The sequence below is a fragment of the Penicillium brevicompactum genome, assembly GCF_028827555.1.
Source record: "Penicillium brevicompactum strain IBT 35665 chromosome Unknown utg000005l_segment0_segment0, whole genome shotgun sequence".
In the NCBI taxonomy this organism is placed as follows: Eukaryota; Fungi; Ascomycota; class Eurotiomycetes; order Eurotiales; family Aspergillaceae; genus Penicillium; species Penicillium brevicompactum.
Window position 1 is genome coordinate 2050027 of NW_026623208.1, and position 27398 is coordinate 2077424.

Here is a 27398-nt window from a genome sequence, read left to right on the forward strand (position 1 = left end):
ACCTAATCCAGGAGATGTCTTTCGGAGGCGAGTTTGATTATTGCAATGGCCCCGAGAAGGGAACAATTCTTTGGATAAAGCTCAGAATAAGAAAAATGTGATATTTTTCTCTATTGTTGGGTTGCTGTTCATCCAAGTATGACATTCGATTGTTTTGAACTCCGCGGGTCTTTCAAATTTTTGCGAAGAGTAGAAGGAAATGTCGCCTTCAAGGCCTCATCATAGCCACTCATTGCAGCCAGGATGGGGGAGAAGGGGCAGAGAAGTTGATACAGCGTTATCTTTGAAGAGATGTTAGTGACTCTGAATCTTGAATCGAAGATCATGAATATAGGAGTCAGTTGGTCTTACTCTTACTCACACCCAGGATTGCAGTTGACCCCAGTTTTTGGAATGAAGCAGACAGAGCCAGAGGGATCAAGTCTGTCAGCGATGCTTTCCCATGATCCATGAGTAGTTGTGTCAGCTCTGTGTGCAACAAGGCTGCTAAAGGTGTGAGAGCACCTAGAGCACCTTCACCCAGTGTTAATTCAGCTGAGGTGAAGGCCGAACGAGGTAAAAATATAAATATAAGTAAGAAAAGTCCTGGTGAGAGGGAAAGCATCAGTTATATTATGCAGATGACATTATTAAGCTCTCTGCAGGCCGAGCGTGACAAGCTTGATGATGAATTAGAGAGGGAGAGCAAAGAGAGCGGAGTGGATTGTTGATTGATGTTAAGTTTAGGCAAACAGGGACAATGGGATGCACCCCAGGCCTCTATTGTGTCAAACATTTCCTTTGACCATAGCACTTTCCCCTTCAACTTGTATGCAGCTTGATAAATTGCGTGACCACACTGAGCTCCTTCTTGCCACCAGGAACAATGTGTCCACCAGAGTGCCGTACCACGATTGGACTGGTCTTATTGCCTTCATGACAATAATGTACAAGTTTCATGGAGACCTCTTCTTCTACGATAGTATCCATACTTCCGAGAAAATGCAGCGTGGGCGTCCGTATAGCAGGGCTATAGAACGCACAATAATCCAAGTGGGACACAGCATAACCCGAGATGCTCCCGACAAAATTGAGTGGTGGATGAGTGAGCTGAGCAAAGGCTTCTGGAAACTCAATGCCACCCTCTGAGCTCAATTGAGTAAAAGCATCAGATCGATTTTCTTCTAGAAGGGAGGCAATCATAGCAGCCAAAGCCCCGCCCTGACTAAATCCAATGATTCCGTCAAAGGGGCCTGACTCCTTTAAGATAGAGGCAATTGAGAGCAAAGAGTCATTGAGACCGGGCAGAACCCCGTCAATGGACTCGGATTGAAACCAAGACCAGGCGCCGTGGCGATCCCGTAGTTCGGATGTGCCACTAGGCGAAACTAGCGGGAATGGGGCCGTCGGGTAGATCAGTTCATTTGTACCGGGTTGAAAAGGGCCAAACGCCCGCTGGAACAATTTCTCTAAAGCCTGGAGCTTAGCACGAAAGAGCTCTCCCGATTGGCGGGATCCTGTATGTAGTTTCAGACATCAGTATTGGCTTTTCGGAGGCTCTCTAGGGAGGACCTACCATGTAGCATCAAGATCTTCATCGGTGGAGGGGTTCATGCAGTTAATTCCAAGGTTTCCATGGCCATTTGGACGACATTGAGAGCCATATATCAATGGCGGCTCGGGAAATTCACCAAAATCCAACCATCCCTGACTGGCGTTGGCGGTTATCGGGCACTTACTTGGGTATAGTGGGAGGACATAATGATAAGCAACTGTCTGGACAGATTGAGATTGCCAGCGCATGTCTCTTAGACCCAATGAGTCAAATCACACGCTAATATGTCTATCCTTTTCTATGAAATGTCTTCGAAGATGCAAAGGCTATGGACTATGGGCCTTGTACTCGGTGCAGGCTACTCCGTACCGGCTATGGAAGGTACTGGCCTTAGGACACGATTGGTTCGGCTTGAACCATCGGGACTTGTCGAAAAGAGAGAGAAATAATAAAAACCAAGTTTCCTAGGCAGCGTACGGAGTACATCGGGTGATATTTGTCGACAGGTGCCAAGCACGCTGGCTGGAAAGTACACGCCAATAAATACTTATAGACGTAGACGTAAGTACGGAAGTCCCCTTGCTCATGCAACATGATGCCTGATGGCTTTTTATCTTACGGCTGGTGTTCGAGGCAATGATGTTTTTGGCACCATTGAATGTTGGGAAGAGAGCCCAGTTGGCTCAAAATCCAGTGCATCCACCCCAAACACATTGTGTTTCGAGTTTGCCAGTGATTTCTAGTCTTCACTTGTAATTGCGTCCAAACGAAGAAACAAGACGCCGATCGACGCAGGTCCACTCTTCTCTCAGTGCCTCGGCAGCTGACGTAACTAAAAATGTTGGGGTGCGGGCGAAGGTTGAGATGTTGAACCGTTGGCCTGAATGTGGTTTAGTTTTTTGGAGAAAAAGAACCTTAGATCTGTAGATGCTCTTCCGATCGATTCTTCGGTCTTTGTATTTGCGAAAAAAAAGCCTCACATTCTCGGATGTCCCGTGGTTATGCGCCTTGTCTGCTGAAGTGTCACATGGGCCCTTGGGAAGGCGGCACTCCAACCTCCGATTTTCTCAAAACTTGTCTCAGTTCCCGACTTCATTCGCCTCCCGCATTCTTTTTTGCATATATCGATATTCAGAGGTGCTAGACACCACTTGGAGGGATGCAGTACGTCCGGAGTATTGGTGGTTCGGTCTCCAAGACATGGAATTCTATCAACCCGGCCACCCTCAGCGGGGCTATTGATGTCATTGTCATTGAGCAAGAAGATGGTAAACGACTCTATGGCAACTGCTGGTGACAGCACATACTAATCTAATCGACTAGGTACCCTCGCATGTTCGCCCTTTCATGTCCGATTTGGAAAGTTTTCGCTCTTGCGTCCGTTTGAGAAAAAGGTCGAGTTCAAGGTGAACGGGGTCCAGCAGAAATATGCCATGAAGCTCGGAGAAGGAGGCGAGGCCTTCTTTGTATTCGAGACGACCGATGAGATCCCCGCATCCTTACAGACTTCGCCGTTGGTCTCTCCGGCAGCAAGCCCAAGGGCTCAGAGCGAACCGGATCTTCCGCCTTCACTACAAGAGCCCGACTTCTTCGATCTGGACAAAGGGAACGATGCCTTGTCGGAAGGTGCAAAGACCCCACCGGCGATGGGAATACAGGCGACCAAGATGCGAGCGAACACTGATTTAGGTATGTACCTTCGTTCCTCCCTTCCTCAATCCAAGTCCATAGTTACTGACCGAGAGACCAGGAACAATTACCCCATTATCGCAATCTCCCAACGAATCGAACCTATCTCATTCACGACACGGCTCACTCGGCGGCAAGCCGCCCCTTGACCACTCCCTCTCGGATAACGTGATTCCGCTCACCTCGCCTCGACACTCCTTGGGAGGCCAGCAGGCAAGTGAAGATGAGGAGACTCCTGAGGCCGAGGGCGAAGCGGACCGTTCTCGCAGCCCACCTCCTATTTCCCCAGAGGAGGCGGTTTCTCGTGCCCAAGTACTCTCAAAGAAGCTGTCTGGCTCCAACATCCCATCTCATGTTAACGAGACGGGTGATCTGATGCTGGATATGACTGGGTATAAAAGCAACGATGAGGATGCGCTCCGCGCTGAGATCGTTGCCCGCAAGATCCTCGCAGAGGAACTCGAAGGGAGCTATGATATCGGCGCATTGATTGGAGCCGATGAGCATGGTAACCTGTGGATCTACAGCAGCGAAGAGTCCAAGGAGCTGGCTGATCGGAGAGCGACTCTCAACTCCATGCGTCCCAACACCGTGTTGAACGATGATGCCATCTCTGACCCAGGATACCACAGTGACGGCGATCATCCCGTCTCGGAGCCTTCCTTGACCTCACGTCACCATCGGACCAAATCAGATGTCCAACCTGGGTTCCCCACGCCCCCGCACTCGCCTTTGCATGATTCTTTCGAGGTCGAGACTCGCAACTACGCCAAGACTCTCCGCTTAACTAGCGATCAGCTCAAGGCCTTGCAGCTGAAGCCTGGCGCCAACACCATGTCTTTCAGTGTCAATAGAGCGATTTGCACAGCGAACATGTATTTGTGGAATGGAAACACCCCCATCGTGATCTCTGACATTGATGGAACCATTACCAAGTCCGATGCGCTGGGCCACGTTCTCAACATGATCGGACGTGACTGGACGCACGCTGGCGTCGCTAAGCTTTATACCGACATTGTGAACAATGGGTACAACATTATGTATCTTACCAGTCGGTCCGTGGGTCAAACCGATACCACGCGTGCCTATCTGAATGGCATTTGCCAAGATGGGTACAGACTTCCTAGGGGACCCGTCATCTGTAGTCCAGATCGCACTATGGCGGCTCTTCGACGAGAGATCTATCTACGAAAGCCTGAAGTTTTCAAAATGGCATGTCTCCGTGACATTCTCAATCTCTTCTGTGGCAAAGAGAATCCATTCTATGCTGGATTCGGAAACCGATTGACCGACGCGTTGAGCTATCGCTCTGTCAACATTCCATCCACTCGAATTTTCACCATCAACTCAAACGCCGAGGTCTCGTTGGATCTGCTCAGTCTCAATAAATACAAGAGCAGCTATGTGACGATGCAAGAGCTACTTGATCACTTCTTCCCACCAACCAGTTTGCTTGTGCAGTCTGGAGGCGAAGAATACACGGACTTCACATACTGGAGAGACACACCACAAGAGCTCGATGACTTCTCCACGACCGACAGTGAGGACGAGGGTGAAGACGACGACGCCGATGAAGACGAAGGCGACGATGAGTACGATGACGAAATGAGTGACGGCGAAGGTAGCGACTACCCCGACGAAGCCGAGGGTGACGAAGATCTCGGCGCCAGCTACATGTCCCAAGACTCGGCAGCCTTTTCCAACCCCGCAGGCTCGATAATCGAATCTGTCGAAGGCGATCTCATCGCCGAGGAGGCCATCGGCGAAGAAGAACTTTCCCCGATCGTCGAACAACCGCTCGAAGCAACCGAGCTTTCAACAACTTCTCTGCCTATACGGTCAAAGTCGCCTCAGAGCCCCTGAACATAATCTGACTGCTACGAGTACGATTTTGACGTACTTAGATCGACCTTCGGGCATTTCTCTGCGCCATAGATACCCGCCCTGCTGTTTTGAGTCAGATTCTGCGTTAAACTGCTGACAGCGATATATCCACGTTCAACACTATTGCATGCAGACCTGGAGTTGGAGACTGCATTATACAAGGTCCCTTTGGGGCTACTTTAATCATAGCATTGATGGCGTTTCTGTTTTTGAGTTTGTTGTATATTCGCACATACACTTGATGGATTGAAGACGAAGATGACGATGGATGCAATTGGAACAACTTGTTAGAGCCATGCAAATACATTTAGTTGCTAAGAAGAAGAAAAAAACACCGAACTAAATGTAAGAAACAACATAAAAGTAAACTGCCTTGGTGTAGTTCGACGTGACGGAGCGGAGCCCCAGCCCAGCCCCGGAACCACAGACACCGCTTACTAACAATCGCTATCAACGCTCAAAGCTTCAACTTTTTGACGCCACTCACGCAACCTCCAACCACCTCCAAACAAACCCCTCAATATGTCAAACCCAAACGCCTACGGCGCCCCAGTTTCAGACACAGCCTTCCGCAAAACCTGGGATCGCGAAGAATACACCAAAAAAGCCGCCGAAGATGAAGCCAAACGCAAAGCCGAAGGCAAAGCCCGCTACGAAGCCAAGCTCCTGGGCAAAAAGTACCACGCCCCAGTAGACTACAGCGCACTGGATGAAACAACCGCCCGAAACAAGCGCCTAGATGTCTCATCGATGGTGGGAAAGACGATGCTTGTCCCCGCAGGAGCGGGAATGGGCAAGCGCGGCGCCGGCGCCGGATTTTACTGCAAGGACTGTGATCTCACGTTCAAAGACAATATACAGCTTGTGGAGCATTTGAATAGCAAGCAGCATCTGATTGCGACTGGGCAGAGTGGGGAGGTGAAGAGGGCTGGGGTTGAGGAAGTGAGGTTGAGGTTGAGGATGCTTTCGCATCGGAAGAGGGTTAGGGAGGAGGAGGAGCGGAAGGCTTGGCAGCTTGATCTTGGGGTTAGGCTGAAGGAGAGGGAGGAGGAGGATGCGAAGGAGAGGGAGGAGAAGAGGAGAATTAGGAATGAGAAGCGGAGGAAGGTTAAGACTGAGGATGATAGCTGGGAGGGTCGGTTGGGAATTATATCTTGAGCTGTTGGGCTCGGATTATGTTCTACAAATGATACCCATGGAGTTCGGCTTCTTTTTTTTCTCATGTGCAAATGATGTTCTATTAAAATTGTGAATCGAAACTCAAACAATGACCCTAACACCTAACAAAACATAACGCCTTTCATGCAAGTTCATATCGTCCGAAAGTTTTCTCAAATTCCACCGAGGCTGACTTAGTCAATGCATTCAATTGCCTCGAGTCGCTGGAGTGCGCGACCACCCTCCTTCTCAAATTGGCCGACGAGTCGTTCACATTCTCGCTTCAATCGGTCTTCGCTGTTCTTTGCATTCCATGAGATCCATTCTTGAACAGTCATTTTCTTTTCTGGGCTGGTCAATCCGCCTTTCACGCCCTTGAGCAGGCCAGATAGATCGGCGTTCTCCTTATCGCTGGCATCTCCATAGAGCGCCTCATCAATGTCCACCGGGGTCCATGGATGACCTGAAGGTCCAAACCCAGCATTGGGGTTGCGTTTAGATGGCGATGGGGTGCTGGCCGTAAGAGCAGCACGGAATTCAGGATGCTTGGGCGTGGAATGAATGGGAGGTCGTGATGATGAAGGTCTTGAAGACGGAGGCCGATTTTCAGCATCCGACGATTGAGGAGAGAGCGAAGGTGTGCTTTGATGGGGAGGCGGGGAGACTGCCTGGTTGGATCGTTTTGAGGTTCGTCGAGACTCGCGCACTTCGTGGGGGGAGCTTTGGCTGACCAAAGTCTCTGCAAGATGTTCTTCCTTCGGGATATCGCTGTATCGCTTAGTGGTTTTAGCTGGCAAGCTCGGTGTCTTGCGATGCGATGACTGTGGTTCAGGCGAGGGCTCCTGGGGAGCCGGGGAGGGTTCTTGGGGTGCTTTGACCAGCTCAAGCTGGTCGGGCAGGTCATCTGCGTCGTCGAACTCATCATCCTGTTCATCCACTGGCGATTCGATATCAGGATGCTCCTGCGCTGGCGATTGAGGAGGTGGAGCTTGCTCCGCCTTCTTTTCTGATTTCTTGGACTTCTTCTCTTTGGTAGAAGCATCCTTTTTCTTGGAGCTCTTCTTCTCAGCCTTGCTTGATTTTTCTTCGGCTTGGGGCTTAGGTTCGGGCTTCTTGTTGATAATTTCGACAGAAACGAGCGACTCTTGATGTTCGGGGTGGTCTTCATCATCGGTCACGGCATGGGATGACGGACGAGGCTCCGGTGATTGTGCTTCAACAGTTTCTTGGGATTTTGCCTTCTTCGTGCCCTTCTTCTTGGACCCCTTTGTAGCCTTCGCCTTTGGAGCTGGCGGCTCAGGCACTGGATGTTCGTCTTCAATCGGCTCATCAACCGGCTCACCGATGGATTCGACATCATCAAAGCTCGAAGGTGCTTCGTCATCTCCCTCTGGCTCATCTTGAGCCGGCTCAGGGGTTTTCTCCACAGCTTTCGACTTTTTGGTTGACTTGGTCTTCTTCGATGGCTTCGTCTGCTCAGGCTCCACAGGCTCAGGAGAATCCTCTTCCAATCCTGCTTCAATCTGTGCCTCAATCTCTGAGTCCCGCGGTGTCCGTGCCTTTGAGGGAGCTTTCGATGCGACAGGCACATCAGATTCCTTGCGTGACTTCGAGGACTTTTTCGTGGGCTTTCGGCCTCGTTTTGGCTCTTCGTCGGAAGCAGCATCACCCACAGGCTCTGCATCTGCCATGACCGAATCATCGTGCTCATAGTCGTATTTACGAGCCACGCTACTACTCCGGGTTTTCGTGGCCCGTCTCTTCGCAGGAGGCTCCACAGGCGGCTGTGATTTTTCTTTCTCTTCTTGAGCGATAAGGTCTGGCTCGTCCTTTATATCTTCGCTGGCTCGCTTCTTTCCTCTGCCGGCACGCTTGGGCTTTGAGGACTCTGGCTGTGCAAGTTCTTCATCAACTCCAGCCTGGCTTTCCGTCTCCGTGGGCTCTTCCTTTTTGCTCTTGCTGGCCTTTGATTTGCCTTTAGTTGCTTTCTTGGTGGATTTCGATTTCGTGGTAGATTGAGACATGATACTCTGGTCCATCGAGTCGTCCATATCCATTTCGGGGGCTTCTGATGTGACGGATTGCGTAGAAAGTCGAGAAGAGGCCTTAGAAACACGAGGCTTCTTGGCCTTCGAGCCTTTGCCCTTCTTGCCTGGAGGTTGCGCGAAGACAAAGAAGGAACAATCTGATGAGCGGCGGTAGTGTTCATCACTGGAGGAATTAGCGCAATTCGACTTGGAAGGAACGGTCAACGCTTACAATGGATCATCCTTTGGCTCCCACCCATCCAGAGACAACTTGCAGTAGGCGCAGCTGGCCAGATCATCGCTCTCGTCTGTTGGGCAGAAATACCAACCTCCTTCAACCATCTATTAAAATTGTGAGCTTATCGCGAATGACCATGTTGAAGATGCGACCATACCTTCTCTGACTGACACACCCAACCCCGTTTTCCATCGTGTGGCCACGCTTCACCAAAGGTTGATTGCCGTGCTTGCGTGATACGATCGCCTGTTGGGTCTTCAATCGAGGCGGGGTTCGAGCTGTTTTGCTGGATGTCCATCAAGATGGCCCACCCGCAATCGGGCGCATGTTTAAGATGCTCTGTGATGGGGTTGTCATCTTCCTCCCAGCCATCCAGCGCCCGGTGGCACTCGAAACAGGTTGTGTTATCAGGATTCGTTTCGTATGGTTTGTAGTAGAATCCGGCGTGCGCCAACTAAAGACCCAGTCAGTCGATGCATGGCAAATTCGAGGTTTTGGTACACATACCTCAGCTGGCGAAGGTCGCTGGTGCGGCCATGTGATTGCCTTCTGTGTTTTTGTGCCGGAAGATCTGCGCTTCTCCGGCTTTAAAACGATGTCAAAACTGGCCAGGCGGGCCGCAAAGGTATCCATTTCGGAGCCCATGGCGTGTGTTCGGACCGATTCGTGAGAATTTCACCTATGCTGCGACATGCAGAATCTCCGATGTGGGGGAAATGGGCGTAATTCGGTCGAAAGTGTCGCTGTTGTTGATCTCCGCGTCTGTTTACTTCCGTTGTTATGCAAATACGCGCATTCACGTGATCGGTTACTCAGCACCCGAAGAGGAAAGCAGGACGGGGTACGTCAGTGTCGGGATGGTTCACGGATCGATTTTCTTCCCATACACTCCTTTGCTTCCTTTGAGGGACGTCAATGCTCTCTGATTCTTCTCAATTTCTGCGCTCCGCGCCCCGATCTCTCTTACCCGACTCCCCGTTATGCCAGGAGTAACAGTATGTCAGCTTCCATCTCTACCCGATGATCTCCAATCTCACACTTCTCCGCAAGATGGCTACATCTCGGGGACTTAACCCCGGCTCCCTTCGGTGCACTCGAAACATCCTTGCATCCCCTCGTCTTGTTCCCGCCGCAGCTCGCTCATTGTCCATAAATTGTCGCCAAATCTCTCCCTATAATGGCCGATCTTCGGCAATCCAGCGCGGTTCGACAGAGCAATTGCTGCGCAAAGTTTATAGCAACCGGTCGTCCTTCTCCACATCATCGTCTTCCTCATTACCGGAATCAGACTGGGATCATAACCCGAATCTGTCTATCTCAAATTTCTCCGAACTACCGTCCAAGGACTTCGGAGTCAACCAGCACATGATCATAAACCAAGAGTTCAAGGAGGCATTGCGTATGATTCTTTGGCAGTTTAAAGCGCCAATTCGATATGCATTTGCCTATGGCTCGGGTGTTTTCTCACAGAATGGCAGTACCGCTCCATCCAGCTCGTTGCACCCCTCGGCCCCAACGGCTATCAACAATATGCAACAGGGATCTGGTAAAATGATCGACTTTATTTTTGGAGTCTCATACTCTCAACATTGGCATGACCTCAACCTGACCCAACATCGTGATCATTATTCGGGCATGGGCTCGCTTGGGTCATACATGGTTTCTCAGGTGCAAGACCGCTTTGGTGCTGGTGTTTACTTCCACCCTTATATCACTGTCAACGGAACTATGATCAAGTACGGTGTGGTCAACCTTGACACACTGTGCCGGGATCTCACCCAATGGGACACCATGTATCTTGCTGGTCGTCTGCACAAGCCTGTGAAGATCCTGCGGGATCACCCGAAGGTGCGGTTAGCAAACCAGGTGAATTTGCTGTCTGCCTTGAGGGTTGCGCTGCTTTTGCTTCCCGAAAGGTTTAGCGAGTTTGAGTTATACTCCACAATTGCTGGAATGAGCTACATGGGCGACCTCCGCATGGCCCTCCCCGCCGAGGACCCCGGAAAGGTGCGAAACATTGTTTCCGGACAAATGGCACACTTCCGTCGCTTGTATGCACCACTCATTGAGAACCTTCCCAATGTCGATTTCCAGGATCCCCGGTGCAGCCAACAAGATTGGATCGATGATCCAAACGCTATCTTGGCCATGGCACAAGATATGGACCCGGTAAAGCGTGGCAACATGGTTCGTCGCCTGCCCGACTCTTTCCGACAAAAGCTTTACTTCCAATACCAGTCTCGCTATCAAATTCCACGGGTTGACTTTGATAAGATGATCCAGGAGAGCAAGGACTCCGAGGACGTCCTTCGTCGTCCCCAGGGTGGTCCCTTCGAGAGACGCATTGCCGGTGATGACTCTCTCCAGGAACAGGTCGCCATGTCTATCGAAAAAACGATCCGCTGGCCTAGTACTGTCCAGACCTTGAAGGCACCTTTGACGGCCGGTCTTAGCAAGAGCTGGACCTATATGAAGGAAAAGCGTGACAAGCACAAGAAAGCACAGCAGACAAAGGCTGCGGCATCAAAGGAAACTTCTTCTGATCCCAAAAAGCCGGCCGAGGATTCCAAGCCCTCGGAGACAAAGGAAAACAAACAAGAGTAGGGTGGCGGGTTCATTCTACGGGTCATCCCACGTTGTAGAAATGAGGCATATGGAGGCGTTTGGTTTGTTGTGATCTATGCATTGAATCCATCAATAACCTTGGAATGTGCCTGGCATCGATGCATCGGCAGCTTATAGTGCTCTGCCAAATATATACACTTTACATATATTTCCTATCTGTGAAACAAAGAGAATTTTAGAACACATATCCTCCAAGTTTGGTTCGACTTCCCCCGTTGAAGTACCTACACAGCGTAGATGACAATGTGCAACTCTTTAAATAATCTATCCATGGGTGACATTTAAAATATTACCTTCTCAAATGCCTCTTGGAGCCCCCTGCTCCCTAACCACGCCTCTAGAGCTTGCATATCACCACGATTAGCGCGCTGTCCGCCACGTTCACCCAAGGAATCCGTGATCTCTTCCATTCCAGGAAAGACTCTCTGAACACTTTCCACCTCCCGGAAACGCTCGCTCACTTTCTTCTGGTGGCTGGGGATATCCCCCCAAGAATGTGTTTTGATAAAACTCATATAGGAATCGACATCCGATGACACTCCCTCAAGACACAACACGCCAGGTTTGCCTGCGAGGACAAAGCCCGTCAGAGAATAAGCAGGTGCAAGATTGACCATGTCGTCTCTCTTCTTTCGCGTGGATAGAGATGGGAAATAGAACCAGACCCGGACAATGGGTCCTTTGTTGGTATCTTCTGATGGGACGGTCTGACTTTGCTTGCTTCCAAGAATTTGATTGGCCTCCACTTGAATGTATTCGAATACTTCTAAAGCGTCATCGCTTTGTGGTATTGAAGCGGTGATGTTGGCCGCCTCGGCTCTAGACATCCAGTCCGGTTGTCGAAGTGAATAGCCCAATGAAGGTGGTTGGTCGATTGTGTCAGGACTTTCGCAATGCAATGGTACTGAGATATTGACTTGTATATTCCGGTCACCGTCTGCAATTGGCAGATACACAGAAAGCGATATAGTTGGCGGGATACCGGAGATTTTGGAGTCTGGATTCTCGCACCAATTGCGAAGTTTCTCAACGTATTGAGTTGTCGATTCAGGAATTTCTAGTTCCTCTGGCGATGGGAACATTGCCACTAAGAGGTCAATTGTGGATAGTTGTGACTCCATAAGGTCTGCTGGCAGAATTGAGGATTGATTTGATGCCATTGTGGGCGATAGTCATCCACTGACCACCTCAGTGAAGATTTGAGATTCGTTGGATTTTCAACTTCACAAAGACCTCGAAAGTCGAAAGTATGCAGCCTTGAGCGCTATCAAGCCCAATAGTGTACAGAATATAGAAATTCGCCGAATGCCAAGGTTGTTCAATCAACTCGCCGCATTTTCGCCAAGCCTGGAAGACGAAGTGTGCTTATCTAACAAGCTAGCGAGCCTCGAGAAACCATCTTCCAAGGGTTCTGATGCTTTCCAATGTTTATCGCGAGATGAATATAAATCTCATTTAGGTAAGCGCATACCGGGCCTGGCAAGCGCGTGGACATTTGTAATTTCCCCGACCTCGGGACTTTCAGTTCTCCGACTCTGACGCCCTGACACGGCGATACCCGCTCAGTGGATTGAAAGACACTCGAACTGCTGCAATGGCTTCTGAACCTCAAAATTCCGGGCAAATCGATCAGAGCCCTCAGCAACGCCGCCAGAAACGTATTCAGGTGGCTAGAGCGTGTGATGGGTGTCGCCTTCGCCGCATCAAGTGTGACAACCAAACCCCATGCTTGAATTGTGTGAAAAGAGCGCAAGAATGCAGCAATAACGGGATACGCAAACATTCCACTCTAACTGAGGCTACGGAAGAGATTGAGTTACTCAGGCGAAAAGTCAAGCAGCTAGAAGACGAGTTAAAACAGCGGCCCAGAGTCAATCACAATCTACCAACACCGACAAATTCGTCATCTTCGCCCCAAGCTTTCATCCCAAGAAATGACCTTGGATACCAGTGTAAAAGATATTGGGAAGGAACGCAACTTCGACCTGCACGTTCCTCCAATGAGACATGGCTGGGTGCATCGTCGCTCCAATTCTTCGTTCAACGCCTCAGTGCCTTTCTCACTTCCAGCCTTCAACAAGCTCATCCAACACAACAACTGCTCCCCATCTCAGCGAGTGATAACCAACTACTCGACAGACCATCATGTAGATCTAACAAGGATCAAGCCAAGCGGCTGATGTCTTTAGCCGGGGAGGCTCCTGCAGGGGGCATCTACCTCAACCCAATACAAGAAGAGTACTTTATCAACCTCTTCTGGCAGACCTACCACACTGCACTTTTTCCAATCTTGGATGAGGCCCAATTCAAAGACCACTACCAGTCTTTGTGGACCGGCGGCACAGAAAGAGCACCCTCCGCTCTTGTCGACATCGTGATTGCCATGTGTATGCAATACGGAATCTCAGCCCTGCCTTCTGACACACAAGGTTTCCTAGTGGAAGGCAAAGATGCCCTTGTCGCCGGTCGATGGCATTACTGGCGTGGACAGACGCTCCTCACATACGAACTCGAAAGTCCATCCCTATCTACGTTGCAGTGTCACTTGCTTTGCGCAGTGTATTTGTGCGGCGGATCCTTCCATAACATGATGGACAATGCGGTCGGTACAGCCGTTCGCACTGCTTACATGCTTGGTATTCATCTAGACCCTCCGCCTAGCATGTCAGATCGGGACCGCGAAATTCGGAGACGCTTGTGGTGGGCTGTCTATCTCATGGACAGCAAGGCTGGAATGAAGCTCGGCCGTCCTTTTATGCTACGTGATTCTCATGTCATGCCGGACCTGCCTAATGATAGTATGGATGCTGCGAGAACATCGGGGTCTACATTTGCTCCCATCGGCGACAACGTGACTTGGCTGAGTTTCAACTTGCACCAAATCAGGCTTTACAAGAAGACACGGGCGGCTTATATCCATTTCTACGAGCAAGATCTCCCGCTGTCAAACGGCCAAACTGTTTGGAGTAATTCTAATGCCTTGGAAACCAGCGCAGAGCTCTTACCGCAGCATATAGAGGAACTTCAGGAATGGGCCAATAATATACCCGGACCTTTGAAAATGAATCGCCAGAATCATGGAACACCTCTTTCCACAGATCAGACAAGTCTGTTAATCGAGCAATTTGCGCCTCTTTGGTTACAGCGCCAGCGGGTGCTCCTCGAAGTCACCTACCATCATCTCAGCATTAACCTCTACCGACCATTCATTTCTTTCGGCTCACGCCCACGCCCGGGGACTGTGGCAGAAGATACAGCGATGCGATGCGCGTCTCATGCAATAACACTGTCGATAATCACAAACCAAGTTATCGCGGAAACATCCATTCTCGATGGTTGGCATGAAGCTTTCCATTATCAGTGGAATGCTGCAATGACTCTCGTAGGTTTTGTCGGGGTCTACCCGCGCACTCCGTTGGCCACCGAAGGTAGAAAAGCCATGGATCTAGCAATCTCGGTCTTTGATAGCTTCGGAGCCAAGTTTGCCGTTGCCGAAAATGCGGCTAAGATTATGCGAGATCTTTGTACTAAGGTTGATTTCTTGATCAGCCGCAGCGAGCTGCAACTTCATTCTTCTCCTTCCGTGGATCTTGAGACGGGCTCGGCCTACAATCCTACCAATGTCCCAGCTGAGCTCACGTCTAATGTTTTTGCTACCGGGTCATGTGGCGGAGGCTTAGGTGTGCCTGGGTCTGACTTGATTTCTTTCGGATCGGAATTCTTTGACATGGCCGTTGATGTTGATTTCTGGAATGATCCTGGCATGCTTTGGCCTGAATTTGATAAGCTGGCTGCATCTTCAGCATACATGTGAACAGCAGTGTTGATACCTCGGAGTTCTCCGCAAGCATTATTATCGCCTTGTGTGTCTCGAATTCCCGCAAGGGCTGGCTGATTGTTGAGTTGTTACAAAGCAGAACAAGCTTCAGGATGCACCTAGAGATTCCTCTGATTCCATGTCAGACTAAATAGTATCCACTCTCTTGGATCGGAATAGATAGAAAATGCACTAGTTATCTGTTTTCTCCGCCAGCGCATGAGCTTACAGTGCCCGAGTTTGGGTCTGGTGCGCCGGAGTTGCGGAGTACCTACGGAGTATGCTGAGCAGACTATTCACCCCGCGATCCTTCAAGTACTTAGATTGAAAAAGAACGTTAATCGAGGGTCTCGGCCGCAAGCCACCCGGAGTCGCGGAGTCGCGATATTGGTGGAGTTGCCGGAGTTCCCGGAGTCGCGGAGTTAACTATGAGAAAGCACTGACCGACCCCTACTACGCCCGCAAGTACTCCGTATCAACGACGTCAAGAGTAAGCAATGGAGAATATAAATAGGAGGCATTTCGCTGCCCTCAAATCCCCATCACATCAAACAGTCCAATTCCAACTTTCCATTCCAAAACAATCAACCAACCAAACCAGCCAAAATGTCTCCTGCCCGCAAAGCCCTAATCAGCATTACCTCTGCCTCAGCTAGCCTCTTCAACGGCAAAGAAACAACAGGTCTCTTTATCAGCGAAGCCCTACACCCCTACAATGTTCTCGTCGCCGCAGGCTTCGAAGTCGACCTCGCCTCCGAGACCGGAAGCTACACTCCAGACTGGCTCTCCCAACAACCCGACTTCCTGAACGGCGAAGACCTGAAGACCTGGAACGACGTCAACAGCAGCTTCCGCCAGAAGCTTGACAACATGCCGAAAGCCGCAGATGTAGACGGAAGCCAGTACGGTCTGTTCTATGCCTCTGCTGGCCACGCTGCTCTGATCGATTACCCGACTGCCACTTCCTTGCAGAAGATCGCTGAACAGGTCTGGGCTAATGGCGGTGTTGTCTCATCTGTTTGTCATGGACCTGCTATCTTTGCCAATATTCTTGATCAATCGACTGGTGAGCCGATTATCAAGGGTCGTCGCATTACTGGGTTCACTACTGAGGCAGAGAACACCATGGGGATTATGAGTGATCTGAGGAGCTGGGGTGGGGAGATGGTTGAGGAGCTTGCTGCGAGACTCGGTGCGAAATGTGAGTTTGTCTTGTGGATGCTTTTGAGAGTTCGAACTTGGTGCTAATATGGCTTTAGATGAGCGATCTGCTGGTATTTGGGATGACTTCAATGTTGTGGACGGCCGCCTTGTGACTGGTCAGAACCCTGCTAGTGCTACTTCGACTGCGAAGGCTGCTGTTAAAGTCTTCGAGACGCTTTGAGTCGAGATTAAATGGTATGAGGCAGCCAGTCTGCTATTGTGTTGAATCTTGATGTTTGAATTGGCCGCGGGGATCCATGGTGCTATAATAGATTCAGTTCCTTAGTGATCGAGCGCTGCTTTCTGCTCATTTTCCACTCGTTTTATTTAATTATCTGAATGCTTATATGAATCAGATAGACCATGCCTCAAAGTGATATACTAGTCGTTCAGATGCAATCCTTACAGCGATACTAGACATCATAAATCTGCGTAGACCTTGACATTAAATTTAATGATGGAGCTCTTCACATATGATAATTTCCTTTCTGAAAAACAATGCTAGGTACCTTGGAAGCAATTGATGACTGTATTCAACTAGAGATCTAAGAACGGTGGGCTTATCGGGACCGATATAGATCGGCATTTGACTCATAAAGTTCCCGAGATAAAACCCCCCTCCACCCCCACCGGCCTGAACATTCCATTGACACACACAATGGCTTCACGAACCTCCCCTTTCAACTTGGCCACTTGCGCCCGTCCTAATATCCTAGCATTGCAGCCTTACCGATGTGCCAGAGAGTAAGAAACCCGCTCCAATCTACAGAACCCAGCTAATGAGTCAGTGACTACAAAGATGACGGTACCAACGTCCTCCTCGACGCCAACGAGAATGCCTTCGGACCCGGTCTCGCCCTGAACAGTGAGGGTGCACTGCAGGCTTCGCAAAGCGGTGATGCCACCGGCGCTTCCAAGCCTGAGATCGACTTCCTGGGCCTGAACCGCTACCCCGATCCGTGAGTACGAACTCCCTTGCGATCATGAACCCTGTCTGACAGAACAGTCACCAAATCGAACTCAAGCAGCTCTTCTGCAATCTCCGAAACACCCACCACCACACCCCCAAGACCCTCCTCCCCGAGCACATGTTCTGCGGCGTCGGCTCCGACGAAGCCATCGACGCCCTCCTCCGCTGTTTCTGTGTCCCCGGCAAGGACAAGATCCTCACCTGTCCCCCAACCTACGGCATGTATAGCGTGAGTGCACAGGTCAACGACGTCGAAATCGTTAAAGTGCCCCTCGACGCCTCAAACGGCTTCCACCTCCAACCCGAGAAGGTCAACGCCGCGCTCTCCGCCGACCCATCCATCAAACTCGCCTACATCTGCTCCCCAGGCAATCCCACCGCAAACCTCATCCGCAAAGAAGACATCCAAAAGGTCCTCGAGCACCCCACCTGGAATGGTATCGTCGTCGTCGACGAAGCCTACATCGACTTCGCCCCCGAGGGCTCCAGTCTCGCAGAATGGGTCACCGAATGGCCGAACCTCGTCGTCATGCAGACCCTCAGCAAAGCCTTCGGTCTCGCAGGTATCCGTCTCGGAGTCGCCTACACCAGCCCGGAAATCGCCCTTTTGCTCAACAGCCTCAAGGCCCCTTATAACATCTCCAGCCCGACGAGCGCGCTCGCCTCCGCCGCTCTCACGGCCCCGAATATGGCGGTCATGCGCAGTTATCGCACTCAGATCATTGCGCAGCGCGATCGTCTGCTTCGTGAACTCCCTACCATCCCGGGTGTGGGTCAATTCCTGGGTGGGTCGGACGCGAACTTCTTGCTGGTGCAGATGTTGAACGCGGAGGGCCGACCGTGTAATGTGACCGCGCTGGCGGCGTACGAGGCGATGGCGGAGAAGCGTGGGGTCGTTGTTCGGTTCCGCGGTAAGGAACTTGGGTGTGAGGGCTGTCTTCGTATTACGGTGGGTACGGAGGCGGAAGTCACCAAATTCCTGCAGGAGCTGCGGGTGGTGTTGGGTGGGTTGCGCGATGGGGCTGGTATCGCCTCATTGCGGTGAGCTGCGCGATTAATCATATAAAGTTCAGGCTAAACGGACTCGGAAAAGTTGTCAGTTGTCAGTTGTACAGTTCATTGCTTATCGGCATTTCAAGATCATGTTTCACAGAGCATCTATAAAATCTACATATCAGTTCGTTACTCCGTACGGAGTCCAGATATGACTAGACGCCCTAACACCAAAGTAGTAAATAGTCGTATGGCCCATAGTCCAGACCCTGAATCTGCCCTGATTGGATCTTTCACAGGATTCTCGCTTAACCTTGTCAGATATGATACACGAGATGCCGATTAGCAAGTCGAATGTCACTGGCTGTTAAAAAGAAAATAACGAGCAGCGCTTATCTCCAAACACAAACGGGCGGAGTACGGAGTAGACCTGGGCACACTGTGGTCTTCCGACCTCCTCACTTTCCGAGTCTCGGCACTGCTCTTATGATGACTTGTTCTCCCGTCTCATTCCTGGGCATTTGGATGATCTTCCCTTCTCCTCTCCCATCTCCCAACGATCTACGGAGAAACATCCACTACCCTATTTGTTCCCCACATTTCGGCACGTGCAGCAATGTAAACCGACTGTGATCGCTTCTGGGGGGCGATGCTGGCTGCGCGATCGATTTACCCCGAGAGCCCACCGGCCATGCAGACCAGGGTTCAGATTAACCCGACTCTGCTGATGAGCTGGTGGGCAACGGGCTTCTCACTGGCCATTATCGTCGTGCGTCTGGTGGGTCGCTATACACGAGTCGAACGCTTCTTTCTCGAGGACAAGGTCATTATGATCAGTGTGATTCCACTGGTCATTCGCATGGTCTTGGTCCACTTCGTTCTCACCTTGGGGACGAACAATACCACCACTGCCGACTTGACAGAACAAGATATACGAAATCGGGAAATAGGAAGCAAACTAGTTCTTGCTGCGCGCATATTTTATGCAATCTTGTGAGATATCCTCTCTCCGAGGTCCAAGCAGAGAAACCCATGAAGCAGACTAACAAAACCAGCATCTGGACCGCCAAAGTGACCGTCTGCGAGTTCCTCAAAAGAGTCACAGGCCTAACCTGGCGCCGCTCAACAACAATCTTCATCCGCTTCATCAACATCTTCCTCTTCTCAACCCTCGTCGCAGTAGTAATCGCCACCCTAGCCGAATGCCAACCCTTCAACCACTACTGGCAGGTCATCCCAGACCCAGGCCCAACCTGCCGAACCGGCTACGTGAACCTAATAACAATGGGCACCTGCGACGTAATAACCGACCTCCTCCTAATCGCCTTCCCAGTCCCCATAATCCTCCTCGCCACAATGCCCCTCAAGCGCAAACTAGCCCTAGTCGTCCTCTTCTGCGGCTCCCTCCTCCTCGTCGGTATAACAAGTTACCGCGTCCCATCCGTCATAGCCCACAAAGGCTCCCAACAATACCGATCCCTCATCGCATCTCTCGAAATCCTCGCCGCAACAGCCGTCTCAAACGCCCTGGTAATAGGCTCTTTCGTCCGAGACCGCGGTATCAAGAAATTGAAATATAAGCGCGCGCAGGGCTCCGCCTCCGTCTCTGAATCAATGGATAAATCCCACCTGCGCAGAAATACCGTCATGCAGAACCAATGGGGTTCGGACTCCGACCTCGCAAATGGTCTTTGTATCCGCCTCGATCCTGATCTTCACCCATCGGATCGACCCCTCGTGGCACCACTGGCTGTCGCTCGCACGGGATCTATCGATCCTGCTTGGAGCTTTGGTGACGATCGTTCGTCTGATAGTGAAGTGAAAGCTCCGCGCGAGTACCTGGAGACCAATGAGTCGCCGCGGACTGCTTCGCGTAGAGTTTCGTTCTCGGATGTCGGTGGTTTGTTATCCATGTCGATGCCGGAACCCAGTCATGTAAAGCCAGATAGCGTTGTGCCGGAATCGGCGCGTCGTCGTGCTGGTAGTAGGGCTTTTCTTGAAGATTGGGGGATTGTACCGTCTCGTGCGACTGCTTCTGCGCAGAGACCGGTTCTTTCTGCTCCTGATCCCCCGGAGATCACGCTTGATCCTGTTGAGTTGCAGGATGTAGGTGGGCTGCTGTCTAAACAGCCTCGATCTTGATCTTGGTCCTTGTTTTTGCTTTTGTTTTTGTTTTTGTTTTTCATGAGATGTGAAATGATTTATGGCTCTGGATATTATCTCACTTTTGTATATCTTAGGGGTTTGGGGCTTGTTGGTATTCTTTTGGTTTGGTTTTGATGCTTGGGCATGCACATACTCATACTCCATGACATGTATCTATTGCCTCCCTGTGTTGTATTCCCCCTTTGCGTTGAGAGCGTTGACATTCTGAATTGTTTTTGAGGTCCTGGGCTGGGTATTATCGTTACTCTTCGTTAATTTTATGCTTAATTCTGTACCCTACTTGATTTACATACTGCAATCATGGTTTTTAAACATTGTGTGTGTGATCATACAATATTGGAAATTTAATGAAATCTGACTAAAATGGAGTGCGAATTGGCCATTGGCTTCTCTATCGCTGCCCTATGCTGTGGTGGACCGAAGTCGAGTTCCATTCACCCTAGGAACAGCGTCCATGTCTATCATCTCAAATCGGTAGACTCGGAGTTGATCTTGCATTCACTTCCGGTGGATGTGGTCCATGGATGTGGTCAGAGTCCAACAGGCTGTGTTTCAACAACACTACATTGCTGCATACTTCCAAGGTTTGAGCCAGACGTTGTTTGTGTATATACCCAAAGTCTGAGTAGACATGACCCTTGGGACACAGGTGGAACTATGGATTATCCATTAGCCCTAGAGTGGAATGGGAGGGTTCTCTGTTGATATGGTTTCCTATTTGGGAAGGAGGGCATATTCCGTCGGTCAAAACCCGTCAGAAGTGGTGAGTAGTTAGTACTGAGGGGTGATCTAGCGGGTAACAGCCCGGACAGGTAATCCTGTTAACCTCCCCTCAGCCTGGCGGCCAGGGTGCGAATCCTGTTTACGGAAGTACCTCTACTATCTTCCGGGAAGGGACTATACGATCTTCCACGTTCAATCCCTGGCGGCCCCTTTTTCTTGCTTGTTTTCTTTTACCACTTTACTTCCTGTTTTCTCTTATCTCTTTGGCTCATAGCAGTAACCACTTACAAGTCTATGCTTCTGCCACGAGTGTTTGATATTGTATACCAGAGCCTAGTTCTTATGTGGATCGATACAGCACACTATATGAGGCTTGGCAGATTGAATCAAGAACGATGTGAAAAAGCGATTTATAATGTAACAATGATGAATTTGAAGGAATCAAAGCTTGGATACCCTGACAATGGCCAATTCTGCACAACTCTTAGGAGCGTCGGGTGTGTTATTTAGCAGTGATTGTATACAAAGGCACTCCAATAGACATATGCTGCAGCAAAGTTCCAATTCCCCACCTCTACTCCACTGTAAGATTGTCCTAAGCAGTTACAAGAAGCATATGAGAGCCATGTTTTTGATCACATGATGCCCTATAGCCCTGAAAATCCGGGCCTTGAAGGTCTCAACCCACCTGTAGTAGACGTTCAACCCCAGAAGTGACATGGTAGATAAGCATTGGACACAATGAAGCCATTCCGGTGCTCAGGTCTTTCCCAAGGAGTTTCGCCCATTTCCTAGCTTTGCTGCATTAAGCCTGGGTAATTATACCAAGAAAACTGTCAGTAAGAACAGAAAATAGCCATTCATACACAGACTGCATTCATCTAGACACAAGTCAAATTTAAATCACAGGTAAACCCCCCCAACAAACCCCCAAAAAGGAGAAACTTCAAACCTGTACGCCTTGCTGCCCATAATACAAGGGGTAGACCAAAACTTTTTTTTGTGTTTGTGAGGTAGAATGGAACAGGGAAAAAAAGAAAAAACTCCCATCCACTTCTCGTTCGGTGATTCAATCATCCAGCCGATGCGGCTGACGAAAACCTTTTAGCAACAAGGAGGAAACCCCTCTTGTTTCAAGATGTTGAAGTGGAAAATGCATTGCAAATTTGCGAGGCAGAAAACCAGACTCGACGGGTACTGCAGAACCCCTCCTAAAGCAAGATACCCGGCACAAAAGCCAGATACAATAATCAACCACCTCAAATGACCCAGCGGTAACTGGCGTAGCGACCTGCAGTCTCGGACTTGCGAATAATCTTCACGACCTGACCACGGCGCAAACCAAGGTACCGAGCAACGGGATCGGAGACCTGTATACGGGGGAGCTGGGACTCCTTCAGACGATAGCGCTCAAGCAGACGGGCCTTCTCCTCGGGACTGAGGAGGACGTGCTTGGGGACAAGCTCGTGGCGGGTAATGTTGACGAGCAGATCCTGTTCCTGGAAGTGCTCACAGATGCGGCCGGGGACACCGCTAAGCAGGCGGACGGCGGAAGGAGAGATAGGAGTCTGCGTAATGAAGATTCCGGTGTGGAAGTTGTTCTCATCAACGAGGTGGTTGAAGGCGCGGACTTGCTTGGTTCCGACGGCTGAGTTGTCGGGGCAGAAGTCGACGTAGATGGTGCCGCAGTCTGGCTGGGGGTTGGGGTTTGCTTTGCTGGGAAGTGGTGTGTATTTCATCTTCATGAGTTCGGTGGGACGCGCTTGGATTTTCATTTTAGAGCGGCTGTGAGGGGTGAAAGTTAGCGATTGATCGTTTGCATGGCACATGGCTAGTGCGTGGCAGTTTTCACTGCGCTTTTGCGGGGTGTGGGCGCAGGGATTTTGCGTACTCAGCGAAGCCCATAGAGTCGGAATATTTTTCGCGGAATTCTGATAGAGGGAGTGCCAGCTCGTTGTCGGAAACTTCGTAGCCCTGAACATTATGCGGTTAGCGCTTTGATCATTGACCGTGCGATCACCTCTGAGAAGTCACAGAGTGAGCTGAAGGTGCTTACTCGGTCCGCGAGCAGTTCGTAGACGGTTCTAAAGGTGCGCCAGAGGCGAGTCATCTCGCGATCGGCCTCCTGGGAGTGGGCCGCGTCTCCGTCCATGGTGAGAGATTAGTGAGGAAGTGCGGGAAAACCGAGTGAGAAGAAAGGACGAGGAGTAAAAAAAAACGGGTTGACGGGAGCTCCAGTGGAGAGATGAGTGAAGTTCGAAAAATCGGCGGGAATTCTGCCATCGACACTTAGTTAAGCGGAGAAACCGACCGAACCAATTTAATTATTCCAAGTCCCCCTTTTCAGTTTCCCTTAGGTCTCGTCTCAGTAGTCAAATCAATCCCTCGGCGACTCCTCTCCTTCTCTCCCAACTCTCTCGTCGCATTATATACGTCGCAATGGCCGCCACTGATGCGGAGCGGGTTAAGCCCACCAAGCCCGATGAGGCCGCCTACAAGGCCAATCTCGCTGAGGCCGAGAAGCAACATACCGCTGCTCAGGAGAAACTGGTATGCTAATCGCAGTCTTGTGGCTACTGGGCTATTCCTCTGATGGGTCGCGTGGATGGTCCCGACCCACTCGGATTGGCTTCGTGGCCATTACTATTTGTTTGTACCTCACGAGACTAATGACTGACTTGCGCAACACAGAACCAAATCAAGAGCAAGTTGGACAATGCTAAGCCCAACAACAAGGACTCGCCTGCCGGCAAGCGCCAACAGGAACTGCGCACCGAACTCTCCTCCATCCGCCAGAAGCAGTCCGGTTTCAAGTCCGGCCGCACCTCCACCCAGGAGAAGATCAACGCCCTCGACGCCAACCTCAAGACCCGCATTGCCGAGCAGAACGCCAACCGCGGTCGTCTGTCATTCAAGAGCGTTGAGGAGATTGACAAGGAGATTGCCCGCCTTGAGAAGTCTGTTGACTCCGGAACCCTCCGTCTGGTCGATGAGCGCAAGGCCCTGTCCGAGGTCTCAACCCTGCGCAAGCAGCGTAAGAGCTTCGCCGGTCTGGAAGATGCTCAGAAGGGAATTGATGACATCAAGGCCCAGATCTCTGAGCTGCGCAAGACCCTCGACAATCCCGAGGCTCGGGCGTTGAGCGACAAGTATAACGAGATCCAGAAGGAGCTCGACACTATCAAGGCGGAGCAGGACGGTGTTTTCAAGAACCTCAACGCTCTGCGCGACGAGCGTACTGCGCTGCGCAACGACCAGCAGGAGAAGTTCACTGCCATCCGCACTATCAAGGATGAATACTATAAGGCCCGTCGTGCTTACAAGGAGTACGAGGATGAGGCATGGCGCGTGCGCCGCGAGCGCCAGAAGGCTGAGCGCGATGCCTTTGAGCGCGAGAAGCGCAAGAAGGTTGCCGACAAGAAGCTCGAGGAGGCCTCCCAGCTTGCCTATACCGATGAGATTCTCACTGCTCAGGGTCTGATCCGTCACTTTGACCCAGCCTATAACTTCTCCGCTCTCGGACTCGATGAGAAGAAGGACCAGGGCAGCAACTTCCGTGCTGGAGTTGGCCGTACTGTTGAAGCCGCCGAGATTAAGGGCATGAAGGTCGTTCGCAAGGACGACGAGGAGGACTACTTTGTCGGATCTGGTGGCAAGAAGGGCAAGAAGGGTGGCAAGAAGGCCCCCGCTGCTACTGAGAACAAGTTCAACATGAACGTCGGTATCATTGAGGACTTTGCCAAGGTCAAGATCGACCCCCCTATGAACCAGTCGGCTGTCCCTGCCGCGGTGGAGAGCTTGGCTGCCAAGATCACCGAGTGGAAGAAGAACCAGGCCAGCAAGACCCAGGAGGTAAGTTTGAAACTCTTTGTTGGCTGTCAGCTGCTAATAATTACCCCGCAGAACATCAACAAGGCTAAGGAGGAGATTACCCGCCTCGAAGAGGAGGAGGCCAACATTGCCCAGACCAACGGCCGGGCTACTGACGCCGCCAAGAAGCCCGCCCAAGAGAACGGGGCTCCCTCAGCGGAGGCCGAGCTCGCTCAGGAGCAGGATGCCGTGGCTGATGTCTCGGACGAGCTCAAGAAGGCTGAGATCGAAGAGAAGGCATAGACCTGTGGCTCAAGGTAAATGACCACGCATCAACGTACATGAAGTCTAGCGTTTGTCTAGCATTCTCCTTGTGTTTTCTTTTTTGGATTTTTTTTTTATATTCTCGTTCGGCTCTTTGCATATGCATTATATGAGGTTTTTTAAATGGACAGTTATATCCAAAAGTCATAACCAATCGATTGAACAGCCCAATCTATCTCCTGAGAACATCTAGAAATAGTAATAAAATCATGGTGCCTAAAGCAACTCGAGGCCGCGTATAGAAAATGGCAAAATCCGGAAACCGGTTGACTAAGCGCCGCGACGTGCCCGGGCTGCGCCACTGCAAGACGATCTCTCTTCCTCCTTTGCGACTCTTTCAATTTTCCTTCCTACCTCTTGCATTGCAGTCTACCAGCTTCAAATCCCAGTTGCGACAAAACTGACACAACCTGACACAACCCCACACGCAATATCCATCCTCAGATCGGCGCTAGATCCGACATCCCCACTCAACCATGTCCTATAACAAGCCCGTACGTCAAACCCCATTCCAACTCCCTCAAACACCCAACTAACTCCAACAGATGAGCCCTCCACCCTCATACCCTGCGCCCACCCATGACGCAGGTCCTTACAATCAAAACCCAGGTGCCGCAACGGACTACTATGGCGGCGGCCAGCCCCAGCAGGGCTACTACCCGCAGCAGGGACAAGGGTACCCACAGCAGCAGCAAGGCTACTATCCCCAACAGCAACAGCCTATGTACTACCCGCCTCAGCAGCAGGGATACCCTCCACAGCAGTACAACGATCGCGGAAACCACTCCTCGGGCGGTGGAGCCGGTGGTATCTGCGCTGGTATCATGGCTGCGTGCGCCTGCTGTTGCTGCTTGGATATCTTGTTCTAGAGTCCCACTCTGACTTCTACATACACTGCGCTCGGGGTCCGAGTTGAAAGCCACTCGCTGCCGTTTACGAATGCTCTGATTTCACGAATTGTTTTTGCAAACTGGGGCTTTGGAGATTGTTCTCTCGTATATATCCTTGTTTGGTGCAAAACAGGACGGCGTTCTGGGTCCTGTCTTTGACTTTTCTGTATTTTTCGCTGTTTTTACTTCTGTTTGGTCTTTATTTTGGCTGATTGACTCTGTTATACCTAATAACAATGTTTCTACACCACTGCTTGAGTCTCGTGATACTTGCTTTTTTTTCCCCCTTTCCCCATTGGATCTGACTCGAAGCGCTGAGTTGTTTCAGGTCTGTTTTTAGATCTATGCTCACATCATTTGCGGCCTCGCTCTATATCATTGGGAATAAAGCAGATCACTAGAGAAACTTATAATCTACTGGCATTGGCTGTGCCGTTCCTACAACCTTTATATTCCATTGTATACCTGATGTTCACTGAGTATTCGAGGTCTTCCAAATCATTCTTCTTAGGCGCATAAATGATACGTTTATAACCTTAAAATTATAGGCATTATAGATACATCGCAAGCAATCATTAAACATCACCCCATAATCATAGCACATAAGCATAAAGTAATTACCTCCGACTCCCATATTCACTCTCACCCCCATAAGCCAACGGATCAACATGTCTAACCCCACCCCGCCTAGACCTTCTCGGCGGACGAGGCGACATATCCGAAGGAGCAGAAGAGCTCTCCTCCTCAATAACTTCAACAAGATCCTCATCCCCAGTAGCAGAAGTAGCAAGCGACTCCTCAACGACAATGCGATCATGTCGACTAGCAGGTCTCCGACGATAACTATCACGGAATTCGGCCTCTTCAATAACCTCGACCTCGCTCCGTCTTCTAGATGCGCGACGCCGACTGCGCACAGATTCCTCTTCATCCATTGACATGCTCACGCTGGATGCTGTTGGCGCGCCTCGTGCGACTCCTCCTGGATTCACTGCTAGGAACAGTACGTACATTAGCAGGACGAAGCCTGCTACGCTGCCGAGGACAATCCCGACGACTGTTCCCGCGGCGGGGCTGTCGTGGAGGCGGCCGTAGGTTGAGGGGATGGATATTGTTGTGTAGCGCTTTTGGAGCGCGGTGTCGAGGAGGTTGGGGCTCCGGTGGGCTTTTGATGGATCCAGGTCCATTTCGAAGGTTGACATTGTTGCGCGATTATGTGGATTTTTTGAGGGGGTTTGGTCGGGTACTGGAGATGGTGGAATGTGTAGTAGCGATGGCCGGTCAGGGGCTCGGCTTATTTGATATGACACGTTGGGCCTGGGAACGAGGTTTGGAATGCGACTGAAG

General features: G+C 50.7%; 14 protein-coding genes across 14 annotated transcripts; 9 read left to right on the forward strand and 5 right to left on the reverse strand.

The window, feature by feature from the left end:
• Positions 1 to 801: 801 nt before the first annotated feature.
• N7506_006605 (alpha/beta hydrolase) lies at positions 802 to 1577 on the reverse strand (the record flags this gene model as incomplete). Its single annotated transcript, XM_056955898.1, has 2 exons — positions 802 to 1496; positions 1556 to 1577. 2 exons carry the CDS (start codon positions 1575 to 1577, stop codon positions 802 to 804), a joined length of 717 nt encoding a protein of 238 aa, XP_056810232.1.
• A 1116-nt stretch (positions 1578 to 2693) lies between these two features.
• On the forward strand, positions 2694 to 5086 carry N7506_006606 (putative lipin Smp2; the record flags this gene model as incomplete). Its single annotated transcript, XM_056955899.1, has 3 exons — positions 2694 to 2802; positions 2858 to 3223; positions 3285 to 5086. 3 exons carry the CDS (start codon positions 2694 to 2696, stop codon positions 5084 to 5086), a joined length of 2277 nt encoding a protein of 758 aa, XP_056810233.1.
• Positions 5087 to 5629: 543 nt separating this feature from the next.
• On the forward strand, positions 5630 to 6265 carry N7506_006607 (U4/U6-U5 snRNP complex subunit SNU23; the record flags this gene model as incomplete). Its single annotated transcript, XM_056955900.1, has 1 exon — positions 5630 to 6265. One exon carries the CDS (start codon positions 5630 to 5632, stop codon positions 6263 to 6265), a length of 636 nt encoding a protein of 211 aa, XP_056810234.1.
• Positions 6266 to 6459: 194 nt separating this feature from the next.
• Positions 6460 to 9175, reverse strand: N7506_006608 (baculoviral IAP repeat-containing protein; the record flags this gene model as incomplete). The annotated part of the gene is made up of 4 exons (XM_056955901.1): positions 6460 to 8476; positions 8525 to 8634; positions 8688 to 8984; positions 9038 to 9175. 4 exons carry the CDS (start codon positions 9173 to 9175, stop codon positions 6460 to 6462), a joined length of 2562 nt encoding a protein of 853 aa, XP_056810235.1.
• Positions 9176 to 9580: 405 nt separating this feature from the next.
• On the forward strand, positions 9581 to 11134 carry N7506_006609 (phosphatidate cytidylyltransferase; the record flags this gene model as incomplete). The annotated part of the gene is made up of 1 exon (XM_056955902.1): positions 9581 to 11134. The coding sequence occupies one exon, from the start codon at positions 9581 to 9583 to the stop codon at positions 11132 to 11134; it is 1554 nt and encodes a 517-aa protein (XP_056810236.1).
• Positions 11135 to 11436: 302 nt separating this feature from the next.
• Positions 11437 to 12315, reverse strand: N7506_006610 (DUF1115 domain protein; the record flags this gene model as incomplete). Its single annotated transcript, XM_056955903.1, has 1 exon — positions 11437 to 12315. The coding sequence occupies one exon, from the start codon at positions 12313 to 12315 to the stop codon at positions 11437 to 11439; it is 879 nt and encodes a 292-aa protein (XP_056810237.1).
• Positions 12316 to 12749: 434 nt separating this feature from the next.
• N7506_006611 (Zn(II)2Cys6 transcription factor) lies at positions 12750 to 14969 on the forward strand (the record flags this gene model as incomplete). The annotated part of the gene is made up of 1 exon (XM_056955904.1): positions 12750 to 14969. One exon carries the CDS (start codon positions 12750 to 12752, stop codon positions 14967 to 14969), a length of 2220 nt encoding a protein of 739 aa, XP_056810238.1.
• Positions 14970 to 15578: 609 nt separating this feature from the next.
• Positions 15579 to 16356, forward strand: N7506_006612 (uncharacterized protein; the record flags this gene model as incomplete). Its single annotated transcript, XM_056955905.1, has 2 exons — positions 15579 to 16173; positions 16232 to 16356. 2 exons carry the CDS (start codon positions 15579 to 15581, stop codon positions 16354 to 16356), a joined length of 720 nt encoding a protein of 239 aa, XP_056810239.1.
• Positions 16357 to 16833: 477 nt separating this feature from the next.
• Positions 16834 to 18190, forward strand: N7506_006613 (histidinol-phosphate transaminase; the record flags this gene model as incomplete). The annotated part of the gene is made up of 3 exons (XM_056955906.1): positions 16834 to 16919; positions 16964 to 17134; positions 17182 to 18190. The coding sequence occupies 3 exons, from the start codon at positions 16834 to 16836 to the stop codon at positions 18188 to 18190; spliced, it is 1266 nt and encodes a 421-aa protein (XP_056810240.1).
• Positions 18191 to 18787: 597 nt separating this feature from the next.
• On the forward strand, positions 18788 to 20280 carry N7506_006614 (putative integral membrane protein Pth11-like; the record flags this gene model as incomplete). Its single annotated transcript, XM_056955907.1, has 2 exons — positions 18788 to 19131; positions 19194 to 20280. The coding sequence occupies 2 exons, from the start codon at positions 18788 to 18790 to the stop codon at positions 20278 to 20280; spliced, it is 1431 nt and encodes a 476-aa protein (XP_056810241.1).
• A 2006-nt stretch (positions 20281 to 22286) lies between these two features.
• N7506_006615 (DNA-directed RNA polymerase core subunit RPB5) lies at positions 22287 to 23179 on the reverse strand (the record flags this gene model as incomplete). Its single annotated transcript, XM_056955908.1, has 3 exons — positions 22287 to 22812; positions 22919 to 23001; positions 23084 to 23179. The coding sequence occupies 3 exons, from the start codon at positions 23177 to 23179 to the stop codon at positions 22287 to 22289; spliced, it is 705 nt and encodes a 234-aa protein (XP_056810242.1).
• A 287-nt stretch (positions 23180 to 23466) lies between these two features.
• Positions 23467 to 25140, forward strand: bfr1 (putative nuclear segregation protein (Bfr1); the record flags this gene model as incomplete). The annotated part of the gene is made up of 3 exons (XM_056955909.1): positions 23467 to 23577; positions 23719 to 24879; positions 24931 to 25140. The coding sequence occupies 3 exons, from the start codon at positions 23467 to 23469 to the stop codon at positions 25138 to 25140; spliced, it is 1482 nt and encodes a 493-aa protein (XP_056810243.1).
• Positions 25141 to 25637: 497 nt separating this feature from the next.
• Positions 25638 to 26030, forward strand: N7506_006617 (uncharacterized protein; the record flags this gene model as incomplete). The annotated part of the gene is made up of 2 exons (XM_056955910.1): positions 25638 to 25655; positions 25707 to 26030. 2 exons carry the CDS (start codon positions 25638 to 25640, stop codon positions 26028 to 26030), a joined length of 342 nt encoding a protein of 113 aa, XP_056810244.1.
• Positions 26031 to 26668: 638 nt separating this feature from the next.
• N7506_006618 (uncharacterized protein) lies at positions 26669 to 27253 on the reverse strand (the record flags this gene model as incomplete). The annotated part of the gene is made up of 1 exon (XM_056955911.1): positions 26669 to 27253. The coding sequence occupies one exon, from the start codon at positions 27251 to 27253 to the stop codon at positions 26669 to 26671; it is 585 nt and encodes a 194-aa protein (XP_056810245.1).
• Between the last annotated feature and the right edge of the window lie 145 nt (positions 27254 to 27398).